This window comes from Paramormyrops kingsleyae, chromosome 22 (genome assembly GCF_048594095.1).
Source record: "Paramormyrops kingsleyae isolate MSU_618 chromosome 22, PKINGS_0.4, whole genome shotgun sequence".
Taxonomy (NCBI): domain Eukaryota; kingdom Metazoa; phylum Chordata; class Actinopteri; order Osteoglossiformes; family Mormyridae; genus Paramormyrops; species Paramormyrops kingsleyae.
In genome coordinates this window covers 12213900-12241009 of record NC_132818.1, presented here as the reverse complement: position 1 = coordinate 12241009, position 27110 = coordinate 12213900, and the positions used below count along the sequence as shown (strand labels likewise).

Genomic DNA, 27110 nt, shown 5'->3' with positions numbered 1-27110 from the left:
GCTAATCAAAAAAAGCTAATCATCATTTCACATTACGTCTACTTGACATTTTGACATTCTGACTATCCATAAACCACCTCAAAATACACAATAAAAACGGTTTGGTTTCTTTCATTCAAATACCCCACCCACGTAATGAGTTCAGGCGGCTAAAACTAGTAATGAGTGCAGTGACCACAGCAGGAACAGACACAGAATTGTGTTAATTAGTAGAGAGAAATGTTTGGAAAATGTAATGTAAAATTTGAATAAACATACAACGCTGACATATTTATACTATTACTACTTTATTTCAGGAACCTTATTGTATGGAAAACAGAATATATCCTATAAGTGGACGATTTTTAGTATTCCCCCTAAATGTTTTTTCAAGGGAGCTTGTGCCCTTTTCTGGGGGGCTGAGCTCCCCTTAGGGCAGGGGTGTCAAACTGCAGTCCTGGGGGGCTGGAGCCCTGTGTAACTTAGTTCTTTCCCTGTTCCACCACAAACGATTCTATGTGGTAATTAGCACAAGATGTTGAATCAGGTGTGTTAAATGAGGGGAAACCCAAAAATGTGCAGGGCTCCGGGCCTCCAGGACTGGAGTCTGACACCTATGCCTTAGGGTATGCAGATGTGAAACAGAACACAGAGATACAGAGGTACAAGATTACGCAGAGTCTTGACAGTGAGATGCAGAATCTTCAAGTCAATCCAGTATCTAACAAGGTAGCCAATGAAGTTGCCGGAGGACAGGAGTAATACGTTCTGTGGAAGAGGTTCTGCTAATGACATGGACAGCTGGATTCTGAACCATTTGATGTTTGTGGAGGAGTTTATGTAGAATACCAGAGAGGAGGATAATGCAGTAATCAATGCAAGATATAATGAGAGCGGTTGGAGTAATATTAATATTAATATGAGCTTCAAAATATAACATACTATGCAGGATGACACCCAGACTTGTAACCTGGGGGGATGGAGAAACACTGAAATTGTCATCTATCAAAGAAAAATTGTCAAGTTTGACTAAAGCAGTTTTAGTACCAATTAGGAGAACTTGTTTTATTACTATTAAGTTAGAAACAATTAGAGGACAGCCAACATTCAAACTGTTGTGAACGATCACAGGAGGAGGATGGTGGAAAAGTAGAGCTGGGTTCATCAGCAAAACAGGTCACACTGTGCAGTTCCTAGGGAGGCTGCCTAATGCATAGTGGCTGTCACGGGTCACTTGGATATCAGATATCACTTGTATTCCTACCTTCTGCCAACATGGCAACACATCGAACATCGCGTGGGCCAGAACGCAGTTCAGCAGGTTAGTGCACTGTGGCCTAAGACTGGAGGTTTATTGTCAGACTCCTGAACAAGGCCCTTAACCACAAACAGCTTCACTTGGCTTATTTAGAAAAAAGTGCCTACTAATCTCTTAGTAGTGCTAAAGAATTTCTTACAGAATTATCTTCAGAAGTTCAGTAGGGGGGGTGGAGGTCAGGCTCCCCCCCCCCCTCCCCCACTCTCACTCTCACTCTCTCACACACACACACACACACACACACCTGGCCTTTAGATTGAAGCCTTACAAACAAAAACCTGTGGTGATATTGAAGCTCGTCTGAAATGCCATTCTATGTGTGAAAAAAAAAAAAAAAATGTAACAAAAGATTATTTCAAACTTCCATGACAACTATTTTAACATTTGTACAAGAAAACAAGACACTATTTCTTCACCACTCAATGAGCTTATTGTCTCAACCCAAGTCTCACATCCTCCCCGACGACGACTGGACTTGCAGGTTGAATTCCTGTCCCTGAATCAGGAAGCAGCAGCAAGTTTGGGGCATAGCGGCAGCACTGTGCAACCTCAGCTCCATCAAATGTGACGTTCAGTTTTTTTTTTTTTTTTTTACAAACTTTATTTAATTCGCCGTTTCTATTAAGTTAAAATGACGAAATGAGAAACACAGACAGAAGTGTGGTGGGAAGAGATGTGCCCTTATGTCATTATGACAGCAGCGTCTCCTGTGGTCTCAGCACATGGTCCATGCTTTTATCACAGCAGGGCCATGAAGGACATGTGAGGCCCCAGAGGAGGACAATGGACACAAATCTGACACCCAGGCTGCTTAAACAGGAAGAACAAAGCAGCAGAAAACGACACGAACGCGGCATCGGGAACACAGAGCCTCAGAGGAGCATTCGGTCGTCTTCACTATGTAATCCTCTTTGATTCGAGCTATTCCTCATGAAACACGATAAAAAATGTTATACAAAACTAGATCTCTAAATTATTAAAGCGCAGCAAACAGCAACAGAAGTACAAAAGCACAAGCAGCACAGGTTTGACCAGAGCGCCCCCTGCTGCTCACTCGCTTTCAGCATCATCGCTGATTATTCCTCGCAGGTTGCTCCAGTCGGTGCCTCTCTTCCGGGCCGGTCCGCCTGCTGGGGCCCCTTCCTCACTGTCTGAGCTGGAGCCCAACATGGGTTTGTAGGGGGCCGCTGGGGACAGGGGTACCTGGGGGGGTGGCCAGTGGGACGTCGCTCCGCGGCGGGGCCGTCCTGTGAGGGGACATGGTGGAACGCAGGGCTGAAACCACAGCAGAGTGGGGTGGCAATGGAGAGCCGTGGGGGTTCAAAGATGGAGGAGGATAGAGCGCCGCTTTAAGCCAGGCGTCGGCTCAGAGCCGGAGAGGCCAAAGGCAGAGACGAGGCTGACGGGAAAAGCAAAATCTCAGCGGAGTCACACAGAGTCCACGTGCCAAAGCTCACTGAAAAGGCTGAAAATGCGAGTGACACGAGGCCACAAGGCTGACAATGTCACACCACCGCTCCTCTATTTTATTATGTCCATCTATACCCGGGACCCCCCCCCCCAAACATGCGTCATGCACGCCCGCCCATCCATCCATCCATCCTATGGGGGATTATTATGCGTTTCACAAAATGTTTAATATACCCTTTTTATATCACAGCCATTATAAATCTGATTATGAGCTTTAGGATTTACAGTAGGATTCATCCACACGTACAGCACCTTTAAATGTGCTTCGCGACGTGTGGTCGGGCCACAGGAGGAAAACGCCTGTGCAGCGCATTGCAGGTCGTACGCGTGTACCTGACCCACGGCCGTCTTGGCCTCAACAGGCACTCCAAAGCAAACAAACAAGGTGAAAAGACGTGGTATGATGTTTGGGGACAGAGCGTGAGAAGCACCTGTCCTCACAAAGGCAAGTTCAGCGAGACTCAATGCAGCGGGGAATGGCTATCGGAAGGACATGGGATCTGCCAAACTAAAGGCTGATGTGGGATTTCAAAGCGGTCTGGAGAGACGCCCACGGCGGCTTCAATCGGGGAAGAGAACCAAGCCAGTGAGTCCAAAGCGGATCAAAGCTGGGGGAAGGTAACAGGTGTGCAGGGGTGACTCTTTCAGACCCAGAGGTCAGGCACTTCAGAGGAGCAGGACTGACACACCTGAATACAGTGCCCCAGAACAAAGCACAAGTAGACAATATGTAGAGGCAAGGGACTGAAATACAGTGTAAAGGCTGGTTCATACTTCTCCGCATGCGTACTAGTGGACTTGCCCGCTCAAACATTTATGACGCATTTGCCATCATTGTGCACCTCCTCCGGCCTGCTGCACTGCACAGGCGGCTCCGGGGTGCACTGCACAAGGCGGCTCCGGGGTGCAGTGCACAAGGCGGCCCCGGGGTGCAGTGCACAAGGCGGCTTCGGGGTGCACTGCACAAGGCCAACTCGCTAGCGTCCACTTTAAATACCAGCATGGACGCTTTCAACCAGTGTTGGGGTAGTTTGGAAGCCCTGCAGACTATTTACAAGGTAATAATACTGTTACGTACACCTTAATGTGGGTGTGAGTGCAGACTAGTCTGAAATTGAAAATCTCACACCAGCCAGCTGCCCAAAGCTGGCAGCCCTGTGTGTTGGCTCTCAGAATTTATAAGACGTGGAGAAGCGGGCACAACCCTGACTGCTGTGGCACTTGTGCAGGGAACATCAGAATAATAATGTATATTAATAATAATAATAAAAATATAAATACAACACGTTATGCACATGTGCAAAGTATGTGGCTTGACCACAGAACTATGACAGTTTTCATGTACGCATACGCAGAGTGGATACACGAGTGTTGCGCTTGTGTGGCGATGAACCAGCCTTAAGTGATCTTGTGGCTCCCGTCAGAGTGGACATAAACTGCCTGTTCCAACACAGCAGCGACTTCTGGTGCCACCTAAAGGCAGCTAGGTTAATTGACTGCAGTTAACCTCCCCCTGGAGTTCTCTGAATGCGCCTCGGCCTGGGATTTTTATTTAAAACTTAACCCAAAGAGAGACTCAGAGTATCCGGGTTTGATCTGATATATAGCACTGCCATCTAGTGATTTTTTATTTATTTAAAAAAAAAATGCAAAACAACATGCTTCTACTCCTCCGATTGCAACGTCAGGCTATGTATTGGTTTCAAAACGCATCACACGTGTACTAACTCTGCATAAGTACAGGTGGACAGTATACCTTTCCTACTGTAATGATGCTGGTGTTTTCATATTAACATGTTTCTGCTACACATAATGTAATTCTTTCTTGGGGAGGTGAGGATTTGCGAGCAGAGTATGTGGTAGTGACGTCGGCGTCAGCCCAGCCACAGCCCCTCCCCAATCCCTCCTGCTAGAGGGGCGTTACCTTGTGTGGTTATGATGTTGGACACATCCAGCTCTGCCAGCTCCTGGGCCTCCTCCCGCCTGAGCCGTGCTCGCTTACACTTCTCTATCGAGGGCTGACCTGCAGCACGGAATCACTGTCAGAACGCCAGCTGCGTGGGTCACTGGGCCCAGTGGGGGAGGAGGGGGGGGGAGGTGTACGGGTACTCTGACCTTTGACCCCTAGCTCCTCCAGCTCCCGCTTCAGCACAGCGACCTTTGACTTGACAGACCGACATCCGTCGAGGAGCTTCTTGTAGTTCCGCCTCACACCACAGAGGGCAACGTAGCGCTTCAACCTGGTCACCGCTGGGTCCTCGTCATTCTAGTTTTTACAGGCATCCCATGAGCACAGCTGTTCCAAGCACACAGACAAAGAGATGCATAGATGGGTCCAATTACCCCTTTTCCTTTGGAGGTACCACGTCCTTCCTCTGACTTCTTCTGACTCTTCACTTGCTGGGGTTTGACTTTACTGCCCTGACCATCCTCCTCCTCCTCCAGGGAAGGAAGTGATGAAGAGTCAGAATCTGACCCTGAATCCCCTCTACTCTCCGCCTTCGCTGCTCCAGATTTTTCTGAAAGGGGGAAAATATGACAAAACAGACTCAACAAGCAGAGATCAGGGCATTCCCCTTCCACCCTCCCCACATCTGCACCCACATGAGGAGTATTCTGCTTAGCCTCTCCCTTACCTTCTCCATCTTCTCCTGAAGACAGGTTGCTCCCGTCTTGCTGCGAAGCCCCCTCTGCTGCACCCGCCTCTCCCCTGTGCTCTTCCTCATCATCACTCCCTTCTGACTGTTTGGAGCGATTCTTGCCTGCAGCCTTCTTCTGCCCATGCCCCTCATTCTCAGTGTCCCCCTCTTCCCATTCTGCCGCCCCCTTACTTCCCTTTGCCGGAGGGTCCTCTTCCTCTTCACTCGCCGGAGGAGCCTTCCTCCCTTTCCATTTTCCTCCTTTCTTCTCCTTTGCACTTTTCATGTCATCAGTGTCTGAATCCCCATCCCTCTTTCCCTCTTCTTGTTCACTGTGGGACTCGTCCGCTGCTCTTTCATCCCGCCTTCTCCCATTCTTCTTCTTCCTCCTCTTGACATCCTCTTCCTCACTCCCCTCCTCCTCCTGGCCGTCTGTGCTCTTCCCAGTGCCTGTCTTTTTGGTAATCCTGTGTCGTACCTTCTCTCTCTCCTTCCTTTTGGCAGCCGCTGCTATGGATGGTTTTTTCTCTTCCTCTTCCTCACTCCCAGCTTCACTGCTCTCTTCCTCATCTTTCTCTTTCCTTCCACCACCTTGGGGCTCCCTGGCGGCTCTCTCTATTCCGGAATCTGGAGAGTCTGTGAAGGTAAAAGCTGGAGTGGTAACTACGATCATGGACAGAAGCACTGGAGCACGCACCTCCTCAGGACAGGAAGAGGGGGGCAGACCTACCTGGAAGCGTTACTTCTAGTCGAGACTTCTTCAGCTTTGCCACCTCTTCTGCGTGCTCCTCATCCTCCTCTTCATCCTCCCGTCTCTTCCTTTTAGACACCTTCCTACTGAGAGGTTCATCGTCACTGCTGCTGTCCTACAAAAAGTTGCGGTGAAACACTGCTTACAGGTGTATATCACTAATTACTGCCACTACTCTACAGCTACATAGTGTCCATGAAGATGTGCACCTCACAATTCCTGCTCTTAAGCAGATGCTGAAACACAGGCCAGCTCAAACCCTGAGCCATCCAGCCAAATACCCCACACAAGCCAGCTTGCTCTATGTACAAAAATATGTACAAAATATAGTGTACAAAGTACAACAAAACTCACACTTGAGTTTCTTATTTGCAAACTTTAACAAGCAACGTTACTTTTCAATACAGTTCCAATATTTAGAAACCTTGGTGATTAATTCCAGTGGTCCACTGTATAATTACTCAGAGTTCCTTAATGTTTATGGTGTTCCAATATCTCCAAAGGAATACGCGATTGTTTTTGATGCCATGTTACTAAGAGGTGCTCCTTCATCGATTGATAATTACCCCTGTAATTCTGCTGTGTGCGAAATATGTTTTTCAGCTTGCTCCTCTAAGAACAAAAAGGGCACTTTTTCAGCATAATATTGTCTCTGTCCCTCATATCATACTGAAGAGTGGTGTGGCTGAACATATTCCTCGAAACGGAGTATGGTACTTAACTTTTAAAAGTTACATTTAAATTACTCCATAAGTTTTACCCAGTTAAAGTATGGCCTGCATAGTTTAAAAAGGACCGTCATACCAAATGCTCCTTTTGTGACCGTTTGCCTGAATCGGTTGTGCATTTGTTTTGGTCATGTAATCACTCTGTAAAATATTAGCCTGAGGTACTTTGCTGAAATCAATGTGTGTAATGACTTCTGATTTACTTTTCAAGATTTTTTTTTTTTTGCATTTTCAGGTGATGAGAGGAAAAATATATAAACAGTGTAATTAAACTGCTTTGTATGCTGGCTAAATTCCACATATGTAAATTTAATAAATCCAAACCCCTCTTCTGTCATGCGAAACAAGAGCACATCCAATACTGAGACAAATGAGAATTCTGAGAATGTAAAGGGACCCAAAACAATTTTACGCTCTACTTTTTGTTGTCTTTGGAAGCAAAATGATGTTCTATAATGTGACAGTTGTGATTGAAATATGCATGTACCCCCTGGCTGGTTCGTGTGTCTACACACATATATAAAATTTTAAAAGAGGCCCTTGAAGGAGGCCGGTCCCAGGGATGTGAAACACAGGCCAGCTCAAGCCCTGAGCCACCCTGGTTAGAGAGTGACGTTACGCGGTTCCCACCTCCATGTTAAGCAGCTCCTCCTCCACGGCCCGTTTCAGCAGCTGCAGCTCCTCGCTGCTCAGCGAGTCCCGGCCCACATGCTGCAGATACCGCTGCTTGATTATGCGCTGGCTCAGTTTGCTGGAGGGTAAAAGACAAAAACCATAAAACATCACAGACATCAGCGCGACCAGCATCATTCGCCACGTTAACGCGAAACCCGACGCATTGGCACTTCACAGTTTTACAAAAACACACGTCTCAATACCATAACTCCCTAATTGGGAAACTATATAATCAGTGCAGGAACTTAAGAATTTATTTCCTACTTGTTAACTCGGCTAATTCATAAAAAAAAAAAATTGCAGTTCGACCTGCAGTTTTTTTTTTTTTTTTAATAGCCAGCGGGCTAATGTTCAGTTTTTTGTACTTCGTCTATATTACTCGCCAATGGTGAGTGGGCTTGATTAATTTCCAGCCCTGCATATAAAATAATATGTGGATTCGGTCGCGCTTTCATAGCGGAGATCCATTCCGAGGCTGCTGTACATTGAGGCTGTCGCAGTAACTAATACTACACAAGCAAACAAATATCTGAAATTACAGTTTGTCGTACCTGAGATCCCGACAGCTGCGCAACTGCTTGGAGACGAACTTTCGCATGTGGAGCCGGAGGGGCGCCATGCTCGCCTCTATAAAAGCCGCCGGCAGGCCCGGCAGTCAGCTACGTCCCCACTCCCGCGCTGCGCAGATGGCTACAGCGCGCATGCGCGGGCCACGAGCTCCAGGAAGGCGTGACGTTGCACGTCAGGAGTCCCGCGTCCAGGTATGACAGCGGGTTTAAACTCAAAAACCACAAGATTTTACTATTACAAAGCTTTTTATTTAGAGTGTTTCCGCATCGAAACGCGGGTAAGTCAGAGTGAGCGCAGGTCACTGTTGGCAGGTTAGGGTCGTTTTTTTGGTTCGACAATAAAATTACACCGTACCTCAGAAAAAACTGCACATTTTCCGTAGAAACGCTAAAATTACAGTGACATTAAATTATCATTAATTTGTAATGTGCATTTATTTATTTTTTTGAATCAGAATAAATAAAAACAATAAATACACGAATAAAATGTCCCGAAATGAACTCACATACACATGTAAACATACATAAAATTAAACTTTGAAACAAATTTCCATTTGAGATGTTTTTAGCCTGGTCCTAGTTAATGCACCGTCTCTGCCCATGTACTTAGTGAAGCAGCAGCCCACCCTCATGCCCGATTCCCTCTGAGGGAGAAGCTGTCAACCGCTTCCTTCTCTCTGTGGCGCCTCCCTGCCACAGTCTGAGTGCTTGTGTGAATTCTCCGCTTGTTCCTCCTTCGTCCCTTTGCCTTCAGTCCTTGTAAACGGTCTGGAGGCCATGCCCTCTCTCGTCGTGCATGATGTGCCGCCGCACATGGATTCGCCGCACCCTGCGGTCTCCACCCCCACCACCATCCTCCTCTGATTGGCCGGCGCCCGGCGAGGAGCTTGCCGCCCCAGACTCCAGCAGGGCCAGGCCCCCAGGGCCAGAGCCACGCCCATTCTCATAGATGAGGATATTGAGGGTCTCTTCAAAGATGCGTGCCTCCGGAAATTCAACCTGTGGGCGGGTGATGTGTCAAAGTGGGATCCCACACATGGCCTGACTACCAATCCTGAGCCCGACTGCTGCCCTGCTGAGACCCAATGCCCATTTGTGTGCGTGCTCCCAATCCTAATTCACTAATGATGTTAAGTCCCATCCCCTTCTGTGTTCCCTCCTCCCATCCCAGAGCCACATCTGCACCTTGGTCTGCTTCTTCTCCGTGGCGTAGACAATGGAGGTACAGCAGACCTCGGCGATCTTGCGGCCCTCGCCGTAGAAGGACCAGCAGCAGATCTCATCCCCTAGCACATCCTTAACAAACAGGACCCTGCCATTGAAGCGCAGTCCCAGCTTATCGAACAGCTCAATGTTCTTCAGCAGGTTGTCATCGGAGTTGCTGAGGGAAGGAGAAGCGCCACCTGACGGCCTGTAATCCATATTACATACATACAGCAGCAGGCTAATGCTAAAGCCTGCTGGGATATGTGTGGTGTGTGTATGTGTGTGAGAGAGCGTTAGTGTTAGCTTGCTAGTGTGTGTGTGTGAGGGTTAGCCCACACCAGCAGGCTAATGCTAACTCTCTCTCTCACACACACATGCACCAGCAAGCTAACCCCCCCCCCCCCTCACACACACACACACCAGCAGGCTAATCCTCACACACACACACACACGTAGGGTTAACATATCCTTATGGGGACCGCTCATTCATTTCAATGGGAAAAATGCTAACGCTAACTATGACAACCTTAACCCCTACCCTGCCCTAACCATAACCATAAGTAACCTAACAAAATACAAGAGTTTTTGCATTTTTAGTTTTTTCATAGCAGTCACCGATTTTTATAAAATAGAGTTTTCCCTTATGGGGACCAGGAAACCAGTCCCCATAAGGGAAAAAAAACGGATATTTATCACGTTATGGGGACATTATGTCCCCATAAGGATAGGTAAGCCCGCTCACACACACACACACACACACACACACACACCAGCAAGCTAAAGCTAACACACACACACCCCAGCAGGCTAGCCCTTACACGCACACACACACGTGGCCTAGAGGTACACATGCTGTGACTCATACCTGGTATATGAGTACTTGTTGTTCCCCCTGTTGTTCTGCAGTTTCACCACAGGCTGAAAAACAGAAGTGCAGTTACACAGGCTGGGCAATCCCCGTTGCTGCTTCCTCGCGTGATGAAAGCACAGGACTATTCCAGGAAAGCCACGATAGGCTCTCCAGTGCTGCCATGGTTCTGGTTACCATGTTCGATGACCCGACCAGGCCAGAAATGTCCCAAGGTCCTGAGTGCCCCTCACCGCCCCCCCATCTCCCACCTCACCTTGCGGCAGCTGGCGATCATACGCTGCTCCTCCTTGGCCGACGTGATCATGGGGATGCGGCACAGGCCCTCAAAGCACTCAGACCTCCTCTGAAAGGCAGGAGTGACAGCACAGTGACCTCGTGGGGTTGCGGGCAGCACCATGTAATCGCTTACCATCATTACGAGACAGCTGACCACAGTTTCATAACCACCATCCAAACAAACAGGGACTAATGCATCATGGAAGATCATGATGTTGGAGAGGCAGCCTGGCCGTTAAAGTCAGTGCCACCTAACCTCTGCACCGTCATTACACACTTAAAGGTGAGTGGAATGGGAAGGACACTGGAGAGCCTGGTTAAATATTTATTGAAAAATCAAATATTGGTTAAGAGTCACTCAGCTCAGATCATGATGCCAAAATGCTTTTAATGGTGAAAGTACATGGGGAGGCGAATGGGCCCAACCTTGAGAGCTGCAAGGCAGTGCTGGATCAGTCCCTGGACCCGGTAATATTGGGCCTCCATCAGAACCTCCTCCAGCTCCCTCTGGGACTCTGGCAGTGGCACGGAACCGTCACGCAGGAAGTTGAGGACTACTCCGAAATGGCGGCCACAGCGGTCCAGCACAACCCAGCCTGAGAGAGAAAGAGTGAGCGAACCGAGGAGGCCTGGATTTACAGCCGTGCTCGCAGATGTACACACGTACGACTAGAGTCACTCTGTGTTCAGGTGACTCAGAAGTCACACAAGGCGAGTAAGGAGGTAAACTAGTTCAACAATCTGAGTGTGAAGTGACATATATTGTGCTGGTGTGTACTGCCTAACATCACATCTCAGAAGGTCCTAGAACCCAAGGCGGACAGCTCAGAGGGTGTGGTGCTCACCCTCCTGGTCGATGGCGACCTCCATACCGCCGCTGCACATACGGCTTAGCAGACTGTCCTCCTTGCTCAGCGTCTGCACAGTGGTGTAGTGCAGCGAGCCCCCCACGTTCAGCTTCACATACTTGCTCCCAGCCAAGCCGCCCCCCGCCTTGTCCTCGCCTGCCCCACCTGGGGATGGCAAAGCAGGAAGAGACTCCAGCGCTAGGCTCCCCGTGGAGGCTTCAGCAGACATCAGGCGTGCAGAGGCGCTGGGGGGGAGGAAACACAGCATCCTCATAGGACCACCATATTTACCGTCACTCTAATGAGCAATGCAAAAGACAACCTTTTTATTTCAAATGCGAGCTCAGGTACATGTCCAGGCATTGTTTAGGTCCATGCAGGATTTATAGTGTACCCTACGTCCAGGCTTTTAGACTGGATAACGCGATCACGTAAGTGACAGCCCAGAGTGCACTTCTACCAGGATGGACAGTAAAAGTGTATCCCGGGAGCCTAACTGATCAGTGACGATAATCTGTGACAGAAACCGGATGCCAGTACTATCTCTCACTATAAGCTGGCATGAGGGTACGCCAGGCTACGGCTGACTGAGCCCACAGAGACGGACAGCTAGCCAAGCTAGCAGGCTAACCGCCCGACTCCCCCACCGCACACACTCACCGAAACCGCCTTAAAAGTCGTCTTCTTTATACTCCGCTGTCCTTATCTTACAGCAGAATAAATATCTACAACAGAATAACACAAGACGAAAATCTAATGGAGGAAAAAGAAATCCCCCCTAGGACATCACCATCTCATCAATAAACGGTAAACACCAGCCTTACGGAATACGTCTTCCTCTTTCTTTGCACTTCGAACACTTACAATGGCTGCCCACCCACTGCCATGGCTAGTTAGGAATTTGATTGGCCGAACTAGCCGTCAATCAAACACATTCCCCTGAAGAACTCTGGACAGACTTGCCATGATTGGTCAGTGGTTCAGAATTTTCTGGATTAAGATTGGATGACATCCGCGAAGGCCCGCCTAATGAACGTTGTTCTCTGTTTTTATAATCAAGCGATCCGTTGTGGTGTCTATCGCCTTTTATCAACCGTATCAGATTTTCTCTGCGTCAAAGGTGCTAAACCTTTTTTCTGTACTAGTCATTTCCCATATCCTGCATTTTTAATACCAATACGCACATGAATCGCCTTTTTTGTTTTCCACATGCAACTTTGATCACATAAATACTTGCAGAGTATCTGAATTTTATATTTCACAATCGAAACCAGTGGCAGAGCACCGCTGCATAACACACTGTCGCCATTGGTTTGCCGAAGCCTCACGCAGTGCGATCTTAACACAAGTAGGCTACCTTCAGTTTAATTAAAAACTACGTAAAACACGACGAATTTTTAATTCTGAGCCAAGCGCTTGTTTTGTTAGAAAATCCATCCAAGGTTCATCGTTCATTCGGTTGCCAGTGGCCATCGGATTTGCCGATATGAGAATTTTGACCTGAGCGTGTCATTACGAAGCCCTAAGATTCAGACAAAAAACAGATATTCTCGACCAATTGCGTTTATGTGGTTGCATTGATTTTTACCAAATAATAACCTTAATCACCCATCATAACTTTGTAGGGCTGCGTATTGACGCGAGTGTGTTATTCTAACAGCATACATATTTCCAACTGGCTTTGGTAGTGAACCTCATATTATTCTAATTTGTATATCCCAACGAGCCAGAGGAGCCACGTCATCCGCTTTGTTTGCAATATTTATGCTCTTAATTGCAGCGGCCTGTCAGTACACAACACACTGCAATTTTCACCATCCAACAGATTTTTTTAATTTCATCTTAAATTTCAACAAATTCATAAACAGTTGCCATTGATGATTAAAAACGACAATAAATAATAGCAATAATACAATGACAATGTTTTTTCCAAACCCGTATGCTGGTACAGTGAGAGAACCGTAACTCACTGGACTGAAAATAAACCATAATATAATAAAAAGAATACTTTTCAGTACGGTATCACGGCAAGCAACCAGTTTTATACTTTTTTTTTCAACATGTGCATATACAACAACACCAATAGCATAATAACAATAATAATATTAATAATAATTGTAATTATATGATTTAGCAGAAGCAACAGAGTATACAATCATTGCGTGCTTTAAAAGTGAAAACATTCTAGCACTTCCTCTTCATCCAATTTCACAAAAGTGATCACATTCTGCCACTCTGCTTTTCATTCCTTTTTCCAAAATTAAGATCGAGCAGAATATTTTTTAAGGAACTGCTATGAACAAAATGCATCATTGTCTTTGTATTTTACAGTTCATGGAGAAACTACTATGGCTACAAACGTGAAATGTGCAGTGACATCACATTAATGGGATTTTGGCACGTGTTACGTATGCATTTAAGCCCCGATATTTAATCAAAATATTTACATTCATTAGTTCCTGCGTTCGTGTGGCAACCTTCCTGCCTGTCTGTGCCTTTCGCAAAATCTAGCTGTACTGCTGCATCCATGTTCTTCCTCCCCGCTTTTTGTCAGTTTCATCCCCCTCTCTCTAAGGCACCAGTCCTAATTATAGATTGAAAGTCTGACACTGAAAACAACAGTGCTGGGAGATTGTTATGTACAGGACAGCAAGAAACATGATGCTCAGGGGCAAAGAGACCGTAAGATACACATTCATATGATGAGACAGATGGAGCACAGACTGAGGGTTGGGGAGGTACATGGAGTAGGGCAGAGACAGGGAGGCGGGGCGATGAATGTGACGAAGGTAGCGGGCGTGAAGAGATCAAAAGTGCTCCCCTCTCTTTTTCATTCAGGCTTCACTCCTCCAGCTCGCTCCAGTCATTTCTGTGTTTTATGTTTTCAGATGGATACTTCGTACTCGCGTGTGTCCTGGAGAAACCAAAAAGAAAAGGGTGAGCAGAACGAACACGGGGGTTGCGCCCACTGCTGGTGGGATGGGGGGGGGGGGGGGGGGGGGAGCACGCTACGGCAGGGGTGGTGGGGTGACCAAAATGAATGCGGGTTCCCCAACAGGAGCGTGTCTTACCCCAGCCTCATACAGAGGGTTGTTAAAGTCCGACTCCACTGTGATGGGGCTGTAGGAGTGGGTGTGTGAGAGAGACTTCCAAAACAGCGGTTTCCACTGGAACCTACACATGCTGAGGACACAGTGATGGGACGTAAATACGACATTCGTGCTGAAAAGGTGTCAGACAAGGAGCATCTCAGGCCTGCAGGACTTCAACTTACTTGGTGTAATACATGTATATTCCGCCAATCAGGAAGATGACCAAGATGATTGGCAGGAAGATCGCCAAGGCAATGTTCTCACCATCCATCTGGTGTGATGGGTCAGTGGTCCTGGATACTACAGCAGAATACCGTGTTTATTGTTCATATTTCTAAGTAATAATAGTGGAAGTACTTTTTGCAGGGAGATTTTGGGACATGAATGCAGCTTAATTTATTATGTTTTATTAATCTGCAGCAACATGTAGACAGAGATCATTACCTTCAAGCTTGTGGTCATCCAAAAGCTCCTCATAAGCCACTATAAAAAAAGACAGACAAAGAGGTCCATGTCAACACACCCAGCAAACACTGTAATGAGTGGAAACTCTATGGGTGCAGATCATCTCAGTGACGTCCTGCTTACCTTTGCAGAAAGGTGGCGGGCTGCTCCACTGTGACGGGTGACCAGGGATGCAACTGATGGTGACCTCACCAATCAGCTCATAGCCTTCATAGCAGAAGAAGCGCAGTGACTCCCCCGCCTGGTAGCTGTGCTTGTACAGAGTCTGGTAGCCGTTATCGGGCACGCCTGGGTTTGGACACGGGTCGTACTTCACTACAGCGTGGGGGACAGAGATGGAGAGAATGGAAGGGAGAGCAGGTCAGAGGACCACACAACTCCCTGGGGGCCCAAGATGGAGGCATTACATCACCCTGACCGAGGCACATCTACAGACTGAGACGCAGAGCAAACAGGGCACAATGGCAGGTGTAACGGCCTAACCTTGTACCCAACCCCTACTTACAGACACACTTTGGGCTTCTGTCGCTCCACTTGGGGGTCCCAGTGTCACGACCGTGGCACGAGATCTGAACAGGGCCCTCCAGCTGGTAGCCTTGATTACATGAGAAGCGCACTACCGTCCCGACGGCAAAGCCAGGCTCGGGGCGTACGGAGCGTGCCCCATTCACTATCTCCCCTGGATCTGAGCATTGCTGAGCTGTGTGTGTGGGGAGGGGGCAGTGAATCAGCCAATCACAATACACCTCCATGTAAAGCAGAAGTATCAGGTACATACATACTCAAGACAGAAGGACAACTCTTTATTTCTGCTGCTACCACAGTTTTATCAGCTAAAGTCCTGTACAGGGGATCCATCACGGGGTGTTTTAATGTACAACCTCAGTAGCTTACCTTTCTGACAGGTGGGCGGGCTGTTACTCCAGGAGAGATCCCATTGGCAGGTGATTATGTCAGAACCAATTATGTCATACCCAGGCTGACACTGATAGGTCAGCACACTGCCCCTCACCATAGATGGGTGGGAGAAGCTTCTCCACCCAAATTCAATCGGAGGGAGGACAGGACATGTGTCATTACGCTCCACCTCTAATTGACAGAAATGATACAAGATTATTGTGATACCACGTTCCTGTTTATGGGTGTATTATGGGTAGATTTCACACTGGCTGTCACTGGTTTTCAGCACTTACCTCGATAGTGAATGAGGAATCCTTGGCTGAGGATGAAGGTGGAATCGTCAGGGTCACTCTGGAACTGAACCATGACATCTGACCCCCCTGACATAACTTGAAAACGCTCCCGTGATCCCAGGTACTGGCCAATCACATGCGAGGTGAGGTCATGACCATCAAATATAGTGAGGACATCATTGTGGCGAATATTTAAGCTTGAAGGGGAACAGAAAGCGTTTCATGAACATTATTATATAATATTATATAATGCACAGTAAAAGGGTGTTTATCTAGAATTTTCCATCAGTGTTACCAGATGATAAAAGTGTTTTATTCTTTCCTGACACTCACATCTGGATGTCGAGTTCAATCCGCTTGTCCTCGTTGACGTGTATTTGCCACACACAGTCCTGTCCCTTGGCGTAGCTCTGCGGCCAATCAGGAGAGAGCACTGTGCCCATGGGCTCTGTCAGCTCCCCCCCACAGAGCGCTGAAATAAGAAAGGGATGGAGTCAGACCGGCACGTGCGTCTCAGAGGTGAGGTGGGGGGCAAGGGGTGTGAGTGGCATGGACGACGCAGGCACCTCGGCACAGCGGCTCGCTCTCGTTCCAGTGAGGGTCACTGGGGTCGACACACTCGATGACCCCCGGGCCCTGTTCCAGGGCAAACCCAGGCGAGCATGAGAAGCTAACGACTGTACCCAGCGGGAAGGTGATGTCACTGCTGCTGAAGTTACCATGGGGCAGGTAGGGTTCGTAGCAGTGCTCACCATCGAAAGCTGGGGGGCAGAAAGGAGAGTGAGGGCAAGCATCCTGGGGGGGAGGGGGGCCACAGGGCCCTAGATGCTTAAATACTGCATTTTACATTCTCCTAGCATGAATGTATTGTGTTTCTGTTACACGGTGATGCTTCTACAAGACAGGTATATTCAGGAAACATTCCCCGGAAAAACAGCCTTTTCAGATGATGGAATGGCAGCTTCAGAACGCGGGGATGGGGGGGGGGGGGGGTCGCGGGCCTCCCCTCACCCTCGTAACGCAGAGCCAGCAGCAGCGGGATGCTGGAAGAGTCGGCGGTCAGCTCCAGGTAGAGCGCAGAGCCTTCGCTGACGATGCCACGCTCGGGGACATCGTCCAGGTCCGAGTCAAACTGCACCGGGGACAAGGAACTGTTCCCCCCACGCACAATCAGCCTGGGGGGCAAGGAGAGGTGGGTGGGGGCATAGATACTGAGCTTTAATTACACAATCAGCAGAGTGAAACACAATCTGGCCATTTTCATAATTGCATATTTTATGCCTTTAGAAGTGAAAAAAATAATGGGAAATTAAAAGTGTTTGTTTCAGTTAATCAGCAGTTACTCCATCATTAAAGCATGTTTGTACAAATCTGGGGTTTTTAGCTGGTGCCACATGGACCCCAATTTATACCATCTGTGAAACAAAAATACTGTTGTTTTTATGCTATTCAGTTGATGAAGCATTTACATGCGCGTTTACTTGAGACCTATTCATACACAAGTGAAAAATTACAGTGAGTCCTCCACTCAAAAAAACAACAAAATAATTACACGTTAAATTGCCAATAACAGCAACAAGGTGCTGAAAACATTTTAATGGAGACCCACCGATCATCGTCCTCATCCAGCGCCATCCTCTCAAAGTGGAGGTGGAGCCTATGCCCCTCTCTGGCTTCAATCAGCCAATGACAGCTCAGGTTGTTGGTGGTGCTATGGTTACTGGCAGAGGGGGGTGCAGGGGAGAGGATTCGGCCCACGGTGGCATTTCTGATCCATCCTCCGCATGATACAGCTGGGGCATGGACAGATTGGTCAATAATGTAATACTTGTGTTTTAGCATATAAAAGGTTGTGCTATTAATTTTTCAACAATATAGGTGGATTCAAAAAGAATGACTGCAGAATTTTTGAGTGCAGAGAAGGTCTATACTCTTGGAAAAGATTATAGCCACTCGGTTGAGCAAAACCATGGCAACAAAGTATCACTGGAAATGGTGAGAAACTAAGAGGAGGAAGAGAGCCACTAACCAACACACTGCGGTTCCGTAGAGCTCCAGTGAGGCCGTGTAGAGTTTAGACAGGTGGCCACTTCGTGACCTCTGACCTGGAAGCCAGGGTCACAGTGAAAGTGGGCCTGGCCTCCAGGGTGAAGATCTGTCACTGTTACACCGCCTCCCTCAGGAGAGCGAGGGAATGAACAGGACAGGAGGAAAGCTAAGAGTGTGGGGAAAAAAAGAGATTGCATTCTGTCTGATATTGCTGAATCATACTCCACAAATGCAAACAGTGCCTGGTTCTCTATACTGGACAGACATGATAGGCCTGAACTCAGCCTGTAGATGGATGTGACATAACAGGGTTACAGGTCATAAACTCCATGACCTGCTCTCCATGATGTCTTAGGTGTAAATAATACTCTAGACAAGCTAATATCTCCAATAAGGCCGATTGGGATGTGGGGTGGGGTGGGGGGGGGGGAACAGAGATGATCTTCACCTAGGCAATAACACTAATCGAATGCACATCCTGCATAAAAGGATAACAGTACCTTGATAATGCAGGCTGAAGACACCATGGTTGGTTGGCTGGAGGCTGCGGTAGTAAACTTGCACCTGGTTGGTTGAGCTGCGTATCACCTGACCCTCACTCATCAGTGTCTCATTGGCCAGGAGCTCTGGACCATCACCACCCAATCCAAGTATGGTCAGGGATTCCTCTTTGGAGAGATTCACCTTCTTGACCTTAGGGCAGAAGACAAGGGAGTCTAAGCACCTACAAAGCCCTGACTTGGCAGTACTGTGGACACCAGGCTGGTCAGGCAGGACCACTGTACCTGGATCTCCACCCCGTAGCCACGGTAGACGGTGATGGTATAGGTGCATTCCAGGGGGGCGTACACAGGAGAGGAAGAAGAGTGTATGTCTTGGGACTCCACAATTCCTTCCATCTCTGACAGACTGGCATTGCACTGCACTGAGGAAAGAAAATAAGGGCATGTAGTAGGTTGTAGGTCAAGGGTAGATCAGAGACGAGCTGAAGCTGAGGGAGGTGAGCCTGAATTACAGCACAGAAGCACACAGTAAAAGCACTCTGCCTGAGGTCACCTCTGGCCCAGATGCTACATATCTGAGAAAGGGAACAGTATGTACCAGGTGTGTGCACCGTCGTTATGGTTGTCGTGGTAATTAGAGTCGTTGTGGTTTCTTCCTCCGAGGGTGATGATGTAACAGCACTCCACGCACGGGGCTGGCCAGCTGACGACGTGGCAGCCGTGGTGAGAACTCCCGGTGACATCATGGTGGATGAGGGCCCTGATTGGTGGACAGGAGGCACAGCCTGCGTGGGATTGGTGGTTGTTCCTGGTTTTAAAGGGAAGACAATGACACACTAAGTTTAGTGGAACCAATACAAAAGACAAACAGATTATAAGTGCTAACATGCGCCTGCCTCTCACCGGCAGAACTCAGGGTTCGCCCAAGATGCTCTTTGCTGAGAAGAGCTGCATGGATAAGGTCCCCGAGTGACTGCGGCGTCGATGTTGGCTGGCGAGGAGGCCATCTCCGTGAGGGGCCAGCGCTTTCGCCAATGACATCATCCCCCGGTTCACCTGGCACAGCGGTCTGACCTGAGGATGTGGATGAGGTTAGCTGGGTTAGCCATTTAGCACGGAAACTGCGACTGCATCAGACTGAGGCATTGGAAATGAGCAAGAGGGAGCACAGAAACACAGGCTAGTTACCTGAGGACAGGTGGAGTAAGGTGACAGACAGTGTCACAGCAAGAACTGTGGACACCATGGTTTAAGGTGAGAGAGTCTGCTACCTAAGAGGGGAAAGAAGATGATGTAAGAGGGCGAGCAAGGAGACAGATGAGAGAGACACCAGGGGGGCAGTGACAGGAGACATAACCTGAAACGGGAAACAGAAAATATCACATGACCTCTTGTTGGATCCTTAACCGGTTTAGTAATTAACGTCAGGGTCCTGCCTCAGTTTCACACTTTGTATTTACATGTATTTTAAACACTGTGCGCTAGCAGCATGGCCTCCCCCTAACCCATGTTTGCCGAGTTTAACGTACGAATCACTGAAGAACTACCTTAAAACGAAAAGAATTAATGACGTTATCTAGCATCATATGTTTGGATTTTTGTACAACAAATGTTATAATAATAATAATGATTTTAAACATAATGATGATAACAACAACAATAATATTGTATTACATGACAATAATAAACCAATCACAGGAAAAGCGATGGCATTAAGACAGGAACATCAGCACACGCATGTACACAAACAGACTAACGCCGTGGCCCGAGTGCGCTAGTCCTTTTCATTAGCCTTCGTTCATCTATCCCCCGTCCGTCCGCTTTGCGTTTTCCGCTTTTTCTTGCCGATTTCTTCCCCTCGGCCACCACCAGCTCACTCCCCCTGCACCCACAGAGACCTGGCGTCTCAACATAAATATGGTGCAAAAATATGCAATGACATCCACCGGGCACCTCATCGCTCTGACGATAAAAACACCGTTTAGACACGCAGTTTCAATCACGAAATGACCGTATAAAAGGAATAGGGGATAGAGCGCTATTACGTACCTGTACGAACCGCCAACCCCCTCTCCCACTCTGCTTATAATCCGCCCGTTAAATGGATTTTCCGTCCTTTAAAGCTGGCTGTTTTTATGGCTCCTCTCCCTTTTCGGCCACCTTTGCCCCTCGGCTCCGCACTAACATGGGGGAGAGAGAGAGCACCGCGCGTAATTATGTATCCGCGCCGCCTTTGTGCCCTGGAATGTCGTCCGGTCCGCGAGCCGCCCCACCGATCACGACGCAGCTCACACCGGCAAATGCGTCCGTTCGTCCGTCGCCTGGCCGCCGCCTCTGACCATCCGTCTTTCCGTCCTGCCGTGTCTCTAGGCCCCGGAGCGCACGGCCAGGTGGGTGGAACAAGTGTAGCTTGCGGCTTCTTTTCGTATGCCTGACGCGTCCACTGTCAATATGTGCGAGCTTAGGGAATGTGTGTCTTCTGCGCAGGGAACAAGGCTCGGTGGCGCCACCCGGCGGCCGCACTGCACAGCGCCACACCGTGGAGTCTGCGAGCTGCCGCTCGGCACCAAGAGCTGTCCAATACCGCGGTGCTGAAATACATCCCTCCAGAGGTATGCTGCCAGGGGCACCGCTCGCCGGCCATCAGCGCACAGAATAACGAGAACGGATACACAGGTAAGGGATGACACGCGCGTTATTACCCCAACAACGAGGAACTTCGGGATTTTCCGTAAGCGGGGGGCTCGCACTCGGGGTACTCCGGAAACACCGAATGCGGAACAGATACGTGAGTCGCAGAGGCGCAATCCACACGCAGGCACAGAAAAGCGGAAAACAGTGGTAAGGGTAACATTTTAATCATATATGTTCATGTGTACCTACAACAAAAACATACAAAAAGGAGACCCAGCGAACGCAAAGGAAGGAAGATAAATGGCGTCGCTCCCGTTTTCAGCCCGTGTGTTCACATGATAATTTCCGTGTTTGTGTGTCTCCAACTCTCTCCATCACTCTTCCTCTCCATCACGTTTGACGAAATCGACAATTTCGATCCCTCATACGCGCATAATTTACGGAAACAAATAATGCTTTTTGCGTACTTGTTTCGAGAAACAAAATTTTGAAAAGTCAAAAGTAAATACACGTATTTAACGTAAGTCAGAAAATAAGATTTAGTGGTGTCTGTAGTTGATCCTGCCTGTTTGATCTCGAATCTGATATAATTTGGTCTTGTTTGAGGCACTTACTGTTAACCTCTGTGGAGGAATGAAACAGGTATTAAGAAACAATGACAAGTAGAAATGAAGGAAGTGATTGCAGAAGCTGTGCACCAAAGGAGATGCCCATTTCATGCTTGGTACAGAATACAGTACATTGTAGAGGATTGATACGCAGGAGTGTTTCTGTCAGTGACGGTGTACTTACGTCATGGTTCGCGCTAATCTGAGGTGACAAATCAGTTGTTTTATTTCAGTGGTAGGAGCACAAATTCTTAAATCTTTCACACTCCCTAATACGTGGGCAGGAGCAATTTTAGGATTTGGGGGGCTCAGCCTCCAGAAATACATGAAGAAATCGTTAAATGTATTTAGAATAATAATTTTTTCAGGAGGGCGAGACAAAAAATAGAGTGGCTGAAATTCCCCCAAATAGTCTCTGTGCTCCCTAAGTAAATTGTGATGATGCTTCCGTCTTTGTGCTCCCTGAGTGAATTGTAATGATCCCTCTGTCTCTGTGCTTGCTTAGTGAATTGCGGTGATCTCTCAGTCTCTGCGCTCCCTATAAGTGAATTGTAATGATCCCTCAGTCTCTGCTCCCTAAATAAATTGTGATGATCCCTCATTCTCTGTGCTTGCTAAGTGAATTGTGATGATCCCTCAATCTCTGTTCTCCCTAAGTGAAATGTGATGATCCTTCATTCTCTGTGTGCTCTGAGTGAATCCTGATGATGCCTCGGTCTCTGTGCTCTCTACGTGAATCGTGCTGATCCCTCATTCTCTGTGCGCTCTGAGTGAATCCTGAAGATGCCTCAGTCTCTGTGCGCTCTACGTGAATTGTGATGATTCTTGGCCCTGACATCCTATGTCTCTCCCCCAGCCCACCAGCTCTGCCCTCTGATCCCAGAATGCATTGGACGCTGGAGCTCCTACCTCTGCCCCCTTGCCCTGAGCTTGGGGCCCAGCCTTTTAGTGGGATACTGTGGACTCTACTGGTGCTCTTTCTCTGGTATTGCTATCGGGTGGGCTCTGACCCCCCTGTGGCAGGCAGGAGCCATCCAGGAAAACTGAAGTCCAGCTCTGTTCGCTCTAGCCGGACACCTCGATCCCCTGGGGGCACAGCTGGTGGGGCCAGGGCAGGCAGCCGAGGGGGGGTGTCTAAAGCCTCTGGGACCAGCGGCTCCCCCTGCATCACCATGGAGCTAGGAGAAGAGGAGGAAGAGGAGGATGCCGAGATGGGGCGTCGTCGTGGTTACCTCACGCCTGTGCTGAGTCACACACTCTTCCCTGCTCAAGCTGCACCTGCCAGCAAAAAGTTGTATGACGCCTTGCAGGAGTATGCCAAACGTTACAGCTGGGCAGGCATGGGGAGGATTCACAAAGGACTGAGGGACCAGGCCAGTATCTTACACCTTGAGGTTAACAAGCTAACAGCTAGTGTTTGACACGTTTGCTAAGAAGACTTCTTGATATTTATCTTGTAGTGTATTTCCTGGAGTTTAGCAGCTCGGTCTTTCTGTCTCTGTCTCTCTCATCATGCCTCTCCCCCATTTCTCTCCCTTTCCCGCAGGCCCAACTCAGCGATCGCTCATCTATCCAGAAGCCCCATCTCTTTCATCTCCCTGATGTTCCCAGCATCCCTTTCTATCCACGTGATGCCCACCGGCACGACATCGAGGTCCTAGAGGCCAACTATCCCATCATCTTTGCGGAGTTCCAGGCAGTGTATCAGCGGGGTGTGGACACCAAGCTAGGATGGACCTATGTAGGGCCAAAGGTACGAGAGTCCCGCGTGTCACATGCCTGTCTCATGTGTGCCTTCCCATGTCTCAGATTCCAGTGAAGGATGCATGTAAACATCACTGTTTAAACACTCAGGGGGAAATTGTATTTATCTGTTTACCTGTAAGGGGGTAGGAGGATGACAGTTGCACCAGCTTGTCAGGCTGTGTATTAATTCTCATTCATGAGCATTGGGCATGCAGACAATAACAGTCTTGGCCAAACATGTGCTCTAAAATAGGACAATACAGCTGTAGGGGTAATGCTTCACAGCAAGTACACATGCAGCCCTTAATAATCAGAAGAAATTAAATTATTCTGAAATACAATAGAGAACTATATACAATAAATATAAGTATTTTAACACTGTCTTTTCTCCTTTTATCATGAGAAAAGAAAATATATACTGGCTGTCAGCGTGCTGACCAACTGAGGACCGACTGCCACTCAAACCAAAAAAAAAAAACGAACAGGGGTGCAGCATATTGACTCAGCAATAAAATATAACAAAATAAATTAAAAAGTACAACACACTACGCACTCCTTCAACCAAACATAAACAGAAATTTACATCCCTTGTTCTATAGATACAGCGACTAAATGCAGACGCCATTCTTTCCCCCTCTTGTGTCACATGGACTGCTCCAAATAATGCCATCCAAGCGCGGAGAGCAGTACACAGTGATGGGATTCAGTCCATCCTGTTACATATCCGAATGCTGAACGCGGTTCGCTGTAACCCCCCCTTCGCAGGGGCAGGCTGTGTTCCCGCTGTACAACGCCGGTGTCTGTGTGGTGAGGAACTGCCGCTCCTGCCCCTACAGCTACCGCACCCTCCTCTCCCTCCGCACCTTCATCGGCAGCAACTCGCTGGGCGCTGCTGGCTTCTGGATCCTGCGACCTGGTGCCGTGCTGGGGGGGGGCTACGGGCCCACCAACACTCGGCTGCGTTGCCATCTGGGTGAGAGAGTGGGGGGGCGTTCTCACATGATAGGACGGGGTGTGAATGCAGGCGTCCACAGGGCTGTAGTGATACAGACAGTCGGTGACGTAAAAAATCTGTGGAAAGTAAAACCTCAGCATTCTCCAACCCCCCCCCCCCCCACCCCCAGGGCTGCAGACTCCTCCACAGTGTGAGTTAGTGGTCGGGGGGGAGCCTCAGTGCTGGTCAGAGGGACACTGCCTCCTGGTGGACGACTCTTTCCTGCACACAGTGTCACACAATGGTGAGTCACACAGGTTTCCCATAATGCTTTGCGGCTCTGGCGCCACTCCGCAGCCTTTCGTTTCTGTTTTTATCATATTTTTATTTGAGTTTGTTCAGATCGGTCACGATTAACCATGATATGTCACAGAGCATGGCAGTGTAAAAATTCAAAGTAAAATAAATCAACTGCAAGATAAACACAGATTTTTAAAAATAGAATCAATGTAACCAAATGCACCAGAACCTCACAATTTTGCTGTGAAGGTTGAGTGTCATCATAACAGTGGGACTGGTTTTTAATACTGAGGATATGTTAATTTTATTTGCACGTTGCACATGTGTAGCTCAAGTCCATTATCTTGTGCCTCCTGATATCTCCAACTGCAGGTGGAGCAGAAGATGGACCAAGAGTGATATTCAGTGTGGACCTGTGGCATCCAAACATTGCTGCAGCTGAAAGACAAGCCTTGGACTACATATTCTCACCTGAGAAATAAACTACAACTCCCAGAGTGCTCTGTTTTTACTGCCCATTCCTTATTAAGAGGAAGAGGTATTTTGTGATATACTGTGCTGTTACACAAACATTGTAACCTTTGGGGCAGACAAAAGCCTGCTGTCTAAGGTGTTCTGGACTTTGAGATTCTCGGGGTTTGCAAAGTTTTACTTCAGAATCTGTCTGATATATCGCTGTACAAGACACTATGGACTCTGAATATAGCACCTCCTTAAAACTGTGAAGTAGAATAAGGTGCATTCCTACCTGAGTGAACACATTGTCTGCACCTTTCCTCCTGGTTTTGTGCCTGAACAGTTTTGATGTAAGTAATTCTGAAATACTGTGACATATTCCTGAGTGCTTGTCTAAATCTGTATTCAAAACACGTCTGCTTTATGTGGTTACATAAATTGTGTAAAGATGTATTTTAACACATATCTTTGAAACATATATTCACACTGAGAATATAAAATGTGTCCACTAATGCATGTATAGATGTGATGGAATGTTAATACATTGTTGATAAAAAAAAACAAGATATTTTTGTGTGTCAAATTTTTGGCTCCAATTTCTATGAATAATGGCAGATGGCCATTTAGAAAGCGACTATCCAAGAAGAAGTGACAGCAGCAGCGCTCTGCACAGAAGCAGCCAGTGGAACGCCGTAATCAGGTCCTTCCTGCAATCCCACAAGCCAGAGTATAGTTACTCCCCTCTGGTGTAGTCATGTGCCCCTACTGGTCAGGGCCCTGCAGACACCAATGAACCATAGCTGCTGACTGAGCTCCTCCATCCCACTGCCACTACTGGCCTTCCCACCATGCCAAGCATACCTGTTCATGCCCACGTCTTTCTCCCTCTCTGCCTCATTGCTACTTACTAACAGCTATATATTTGCCCCCCCCCCACCATTTTTTTACAGCCTGTGCTCAGAGTTAATAATCAGCGACAACTGGTTTGCCTTCCCGAAATGTCTAATAATAACATCGCACAACGTGGTCCAATCCTCATGTTCTGTGGGACTGTTTGCTTTCAACAACAGCCATGTTTACATAACTTCTATCATTTTGGATATAACCCAACCCTTTATTACGCCAGTACAAAGATACATAAAGAAGACAAATCTTATGACTAATATCTCATGACTTGCATTGCAGTGCCTCTCTCACTGTGCTATCACTGTCTAATAACTTGTGTTGTAGTAACTCAAAGTCAATGCCTTGACTTTGCAGTGCTTCTCTCAGTCTTATGACTAATGTCTTATAACTTGCGTTGCAGTGACTCTGTGTTATAACATTTTGACTTGTATTTCAGCGCCTCTCTCACTGTCTTGACTTGTGTCGCAGTGCCTATCATTCTTATAACTAATGTCTTATAACTTGCATTGCAGTTCCTCTGTCTTATGACTGTTATAACTAGCATTGACTCTGTCTTTTGACTGTCTTGTGACTTAAGTTGCAGTGCCTGTAACATTCTTGACTTGTGTCTGACTTGCATTGCAGTGCCTCTCACTGTCTTATGACTCGTGTTGCAGTGCCTCTTATTCGTATGAGTAGTGTCTTATGACTAGCATTGTAGTGACTTCGTCTTTTGCCTGTCTTATGACTTATGTTGCAGTGCCTCTCTCAGTACAACTTAGTGGCTCTGCCTTTGTATCCAAAACGAAAAGTTTTAAGATTTTACCAAAGGACTCCAAAAATTTTGGAAGGAAACAATTTGTACAATATGCACTGTCACCAGCCACACACTCATCTGTGACACCGCTGTGTCAC

The 27110-nt window shown here is 47.7% G+C and overlaps 4 protein-coding genes across 9 annotated transcripts; 1 reads left to right on the top strand and 3 right to left on the bottom strand.

Moving 5' to 3' along the window:
- Positions 1 to 268: 268 nt before the first annotated feature.
- hirip3 (HIRA interacting protein 3) lies at positions 269 to 8271 on the bottom strand. Its single transcript, XM_023792332.2, has 8 exons — positions 8112 to 8271; positions 7516 to 7636; positions 6137 to 6272; positions 5404 to 6042; positions 5111 to 5286; positions 4883 to 5033; positions 4692 to 4790; positions 269 to 2544 (listed from the first exon to the last, which is right to left on the bottom strand). The coding sequence occupies exons 1-8, from the start codon at positions 8177 to 8179 to the stop codon at positions 2348 to 2350; spliced, it is 1587 nt and encodes a 528-aa protein (XP_023648100.1). The 5' UTR covers positions 8180 to 8271; the 3' UTR covers positions 269 to 2347.
- An 85-nt stretch (positions 8272 to 8356) lies between these two features.
- Positions 8357 to 12221, bottom strand: kctd13 (potassium channel tetramerization domain containing 13). Of its 3 annotated transcripts, XM_023792334.1 has the most exons (8): positions 12155 to 12221; positions 11991 to 12055; positions 11328 to 11575; positions 10909 to 11078; positions 10460 to 10549; positions 10201 to 10253; positions 9315 to 9510; positions 8357 to 9128 (listed from the first exon to the last, which is right to left on the bottom strand). In XM_023792334.1, the coding sequence occupies exons 3-8, from the start codon at positions 11557 to 11559 to the stop codon at positions 8880 to 8882; spliced, it is 990 nt and encodes a 329-aa protein (XP_023648102.1). In that variant the 5' UTR covers positions 11560 to 11575; positions 11991 to 12055; positions 12155 to 12221; the 3' UTR covers positions 8357 to 8879. The 3 variants fall into 3 exon arrangements, with proteins under 3 accessions (XP_023648102.1, XP_023648101.1, XP_072560883.1); XM_023792333.1 differs by having other exon boundaries at positions 11991 to 12208; XM_072704782.1 differs by lacking the exon at positions 11991 to 12055 and having other exon boundaries at positions 12155 to 12177.
- A 917-nt stretch (positions 12222 to 13138) lies between these two features.
- Positions 13139 to 21090, bottom strand: sez6l2 (seizure related 6 homolog (mouse)-like 2). 2 transcript variants are annotated; one of them, XM_023792300.2, is made up of 20 exons: positions 20906 to 21090; positions 20682 to 20812; positions 19821 to 19903; positions 19536 to 19706; positions 19231 to 19440; positions 18915 to 19054; positions 18630 to 18822; positions 18110 to 18295; positions 17690 to 17873; positions 17092 to 17255; positions 16647 to 16841; positions 16414 to 16552; positions 16081 to 16277; positions 15782 to 15976; positions 15393 to 15587; positions 15011 to 15202; positions 14867 to 14905; positions 14605 to 14722; positions 14402 to 14513; positions 13139 to 14244 (listed from the first exon to the last, which is right to left on the bottom strand). In XM_023792300.2, the coding sequence occupies exons 3-20, from the start codon at positions 19876 to 19878 to the stop codon at positions 14215 to 14217; spliced, it is 2718 nt and encodes a 905-aa protein (XP_023648068.1). In that variant the 5' UTR covers positions 19879 to 19903; positions 20682 to 20812; positions 20906 to 21090; the 3' UTR covers positions 13139 to 14214. The 2 variants fall into 2 exon arrangements, with proteins under 2 accessions (XP_023648068.1, XP_023648069.1); XM_023792301.2 differs by having other exon boundaries at positions 20927 to 21090.
- Positions 21091 to 21154: 64 nt separating this feature from the next.
- asphd1 (aspartate beta-hydroxylase domain containing 1) lies at positions 21155 to 25876 on the top strand. 3 transcript variants are annotated; one of them, XM_023792303.2, is made up of 6 exons: positions 21155 to 21308; positions 22731 to 23247; positions 23421 to 23627; positions 24386 to 24593; positions 24745 to 24858; positions 25227 to 25876. In XM_023792303.2, exons 2-6 carry the CDS (start codon positions 22759 to 22761, stop codon positions 25334 to 25336), a joined length of 1128 nt encoding a protein of 375 aa, XP_023648071.1. In that variant the 5' UTR covers positions 21155 to 21308; positions 22731 to 22758; the 3' UTR covers positions 25337 to 25876. The 3 variants fall into 3 exon arrangements, with proteins under 3 accessions (XP_023648071.1, XP_023648072.2, XP_023648070.2); XM_023792304.2 differs by lacking the exon at positions 21155 to 21308 and adding an exon at positions 21321 to 21473 and having other exon boundaries at positions 22944 to 23247; XM_023792302.2 differs by lacking the exon at positions 21155 to 21308 and adding an exon at positions 21322 to 21473.
- The last annotated feature ends 1234 nt before the right edge of the window (positions 25877 to 27110 follow it).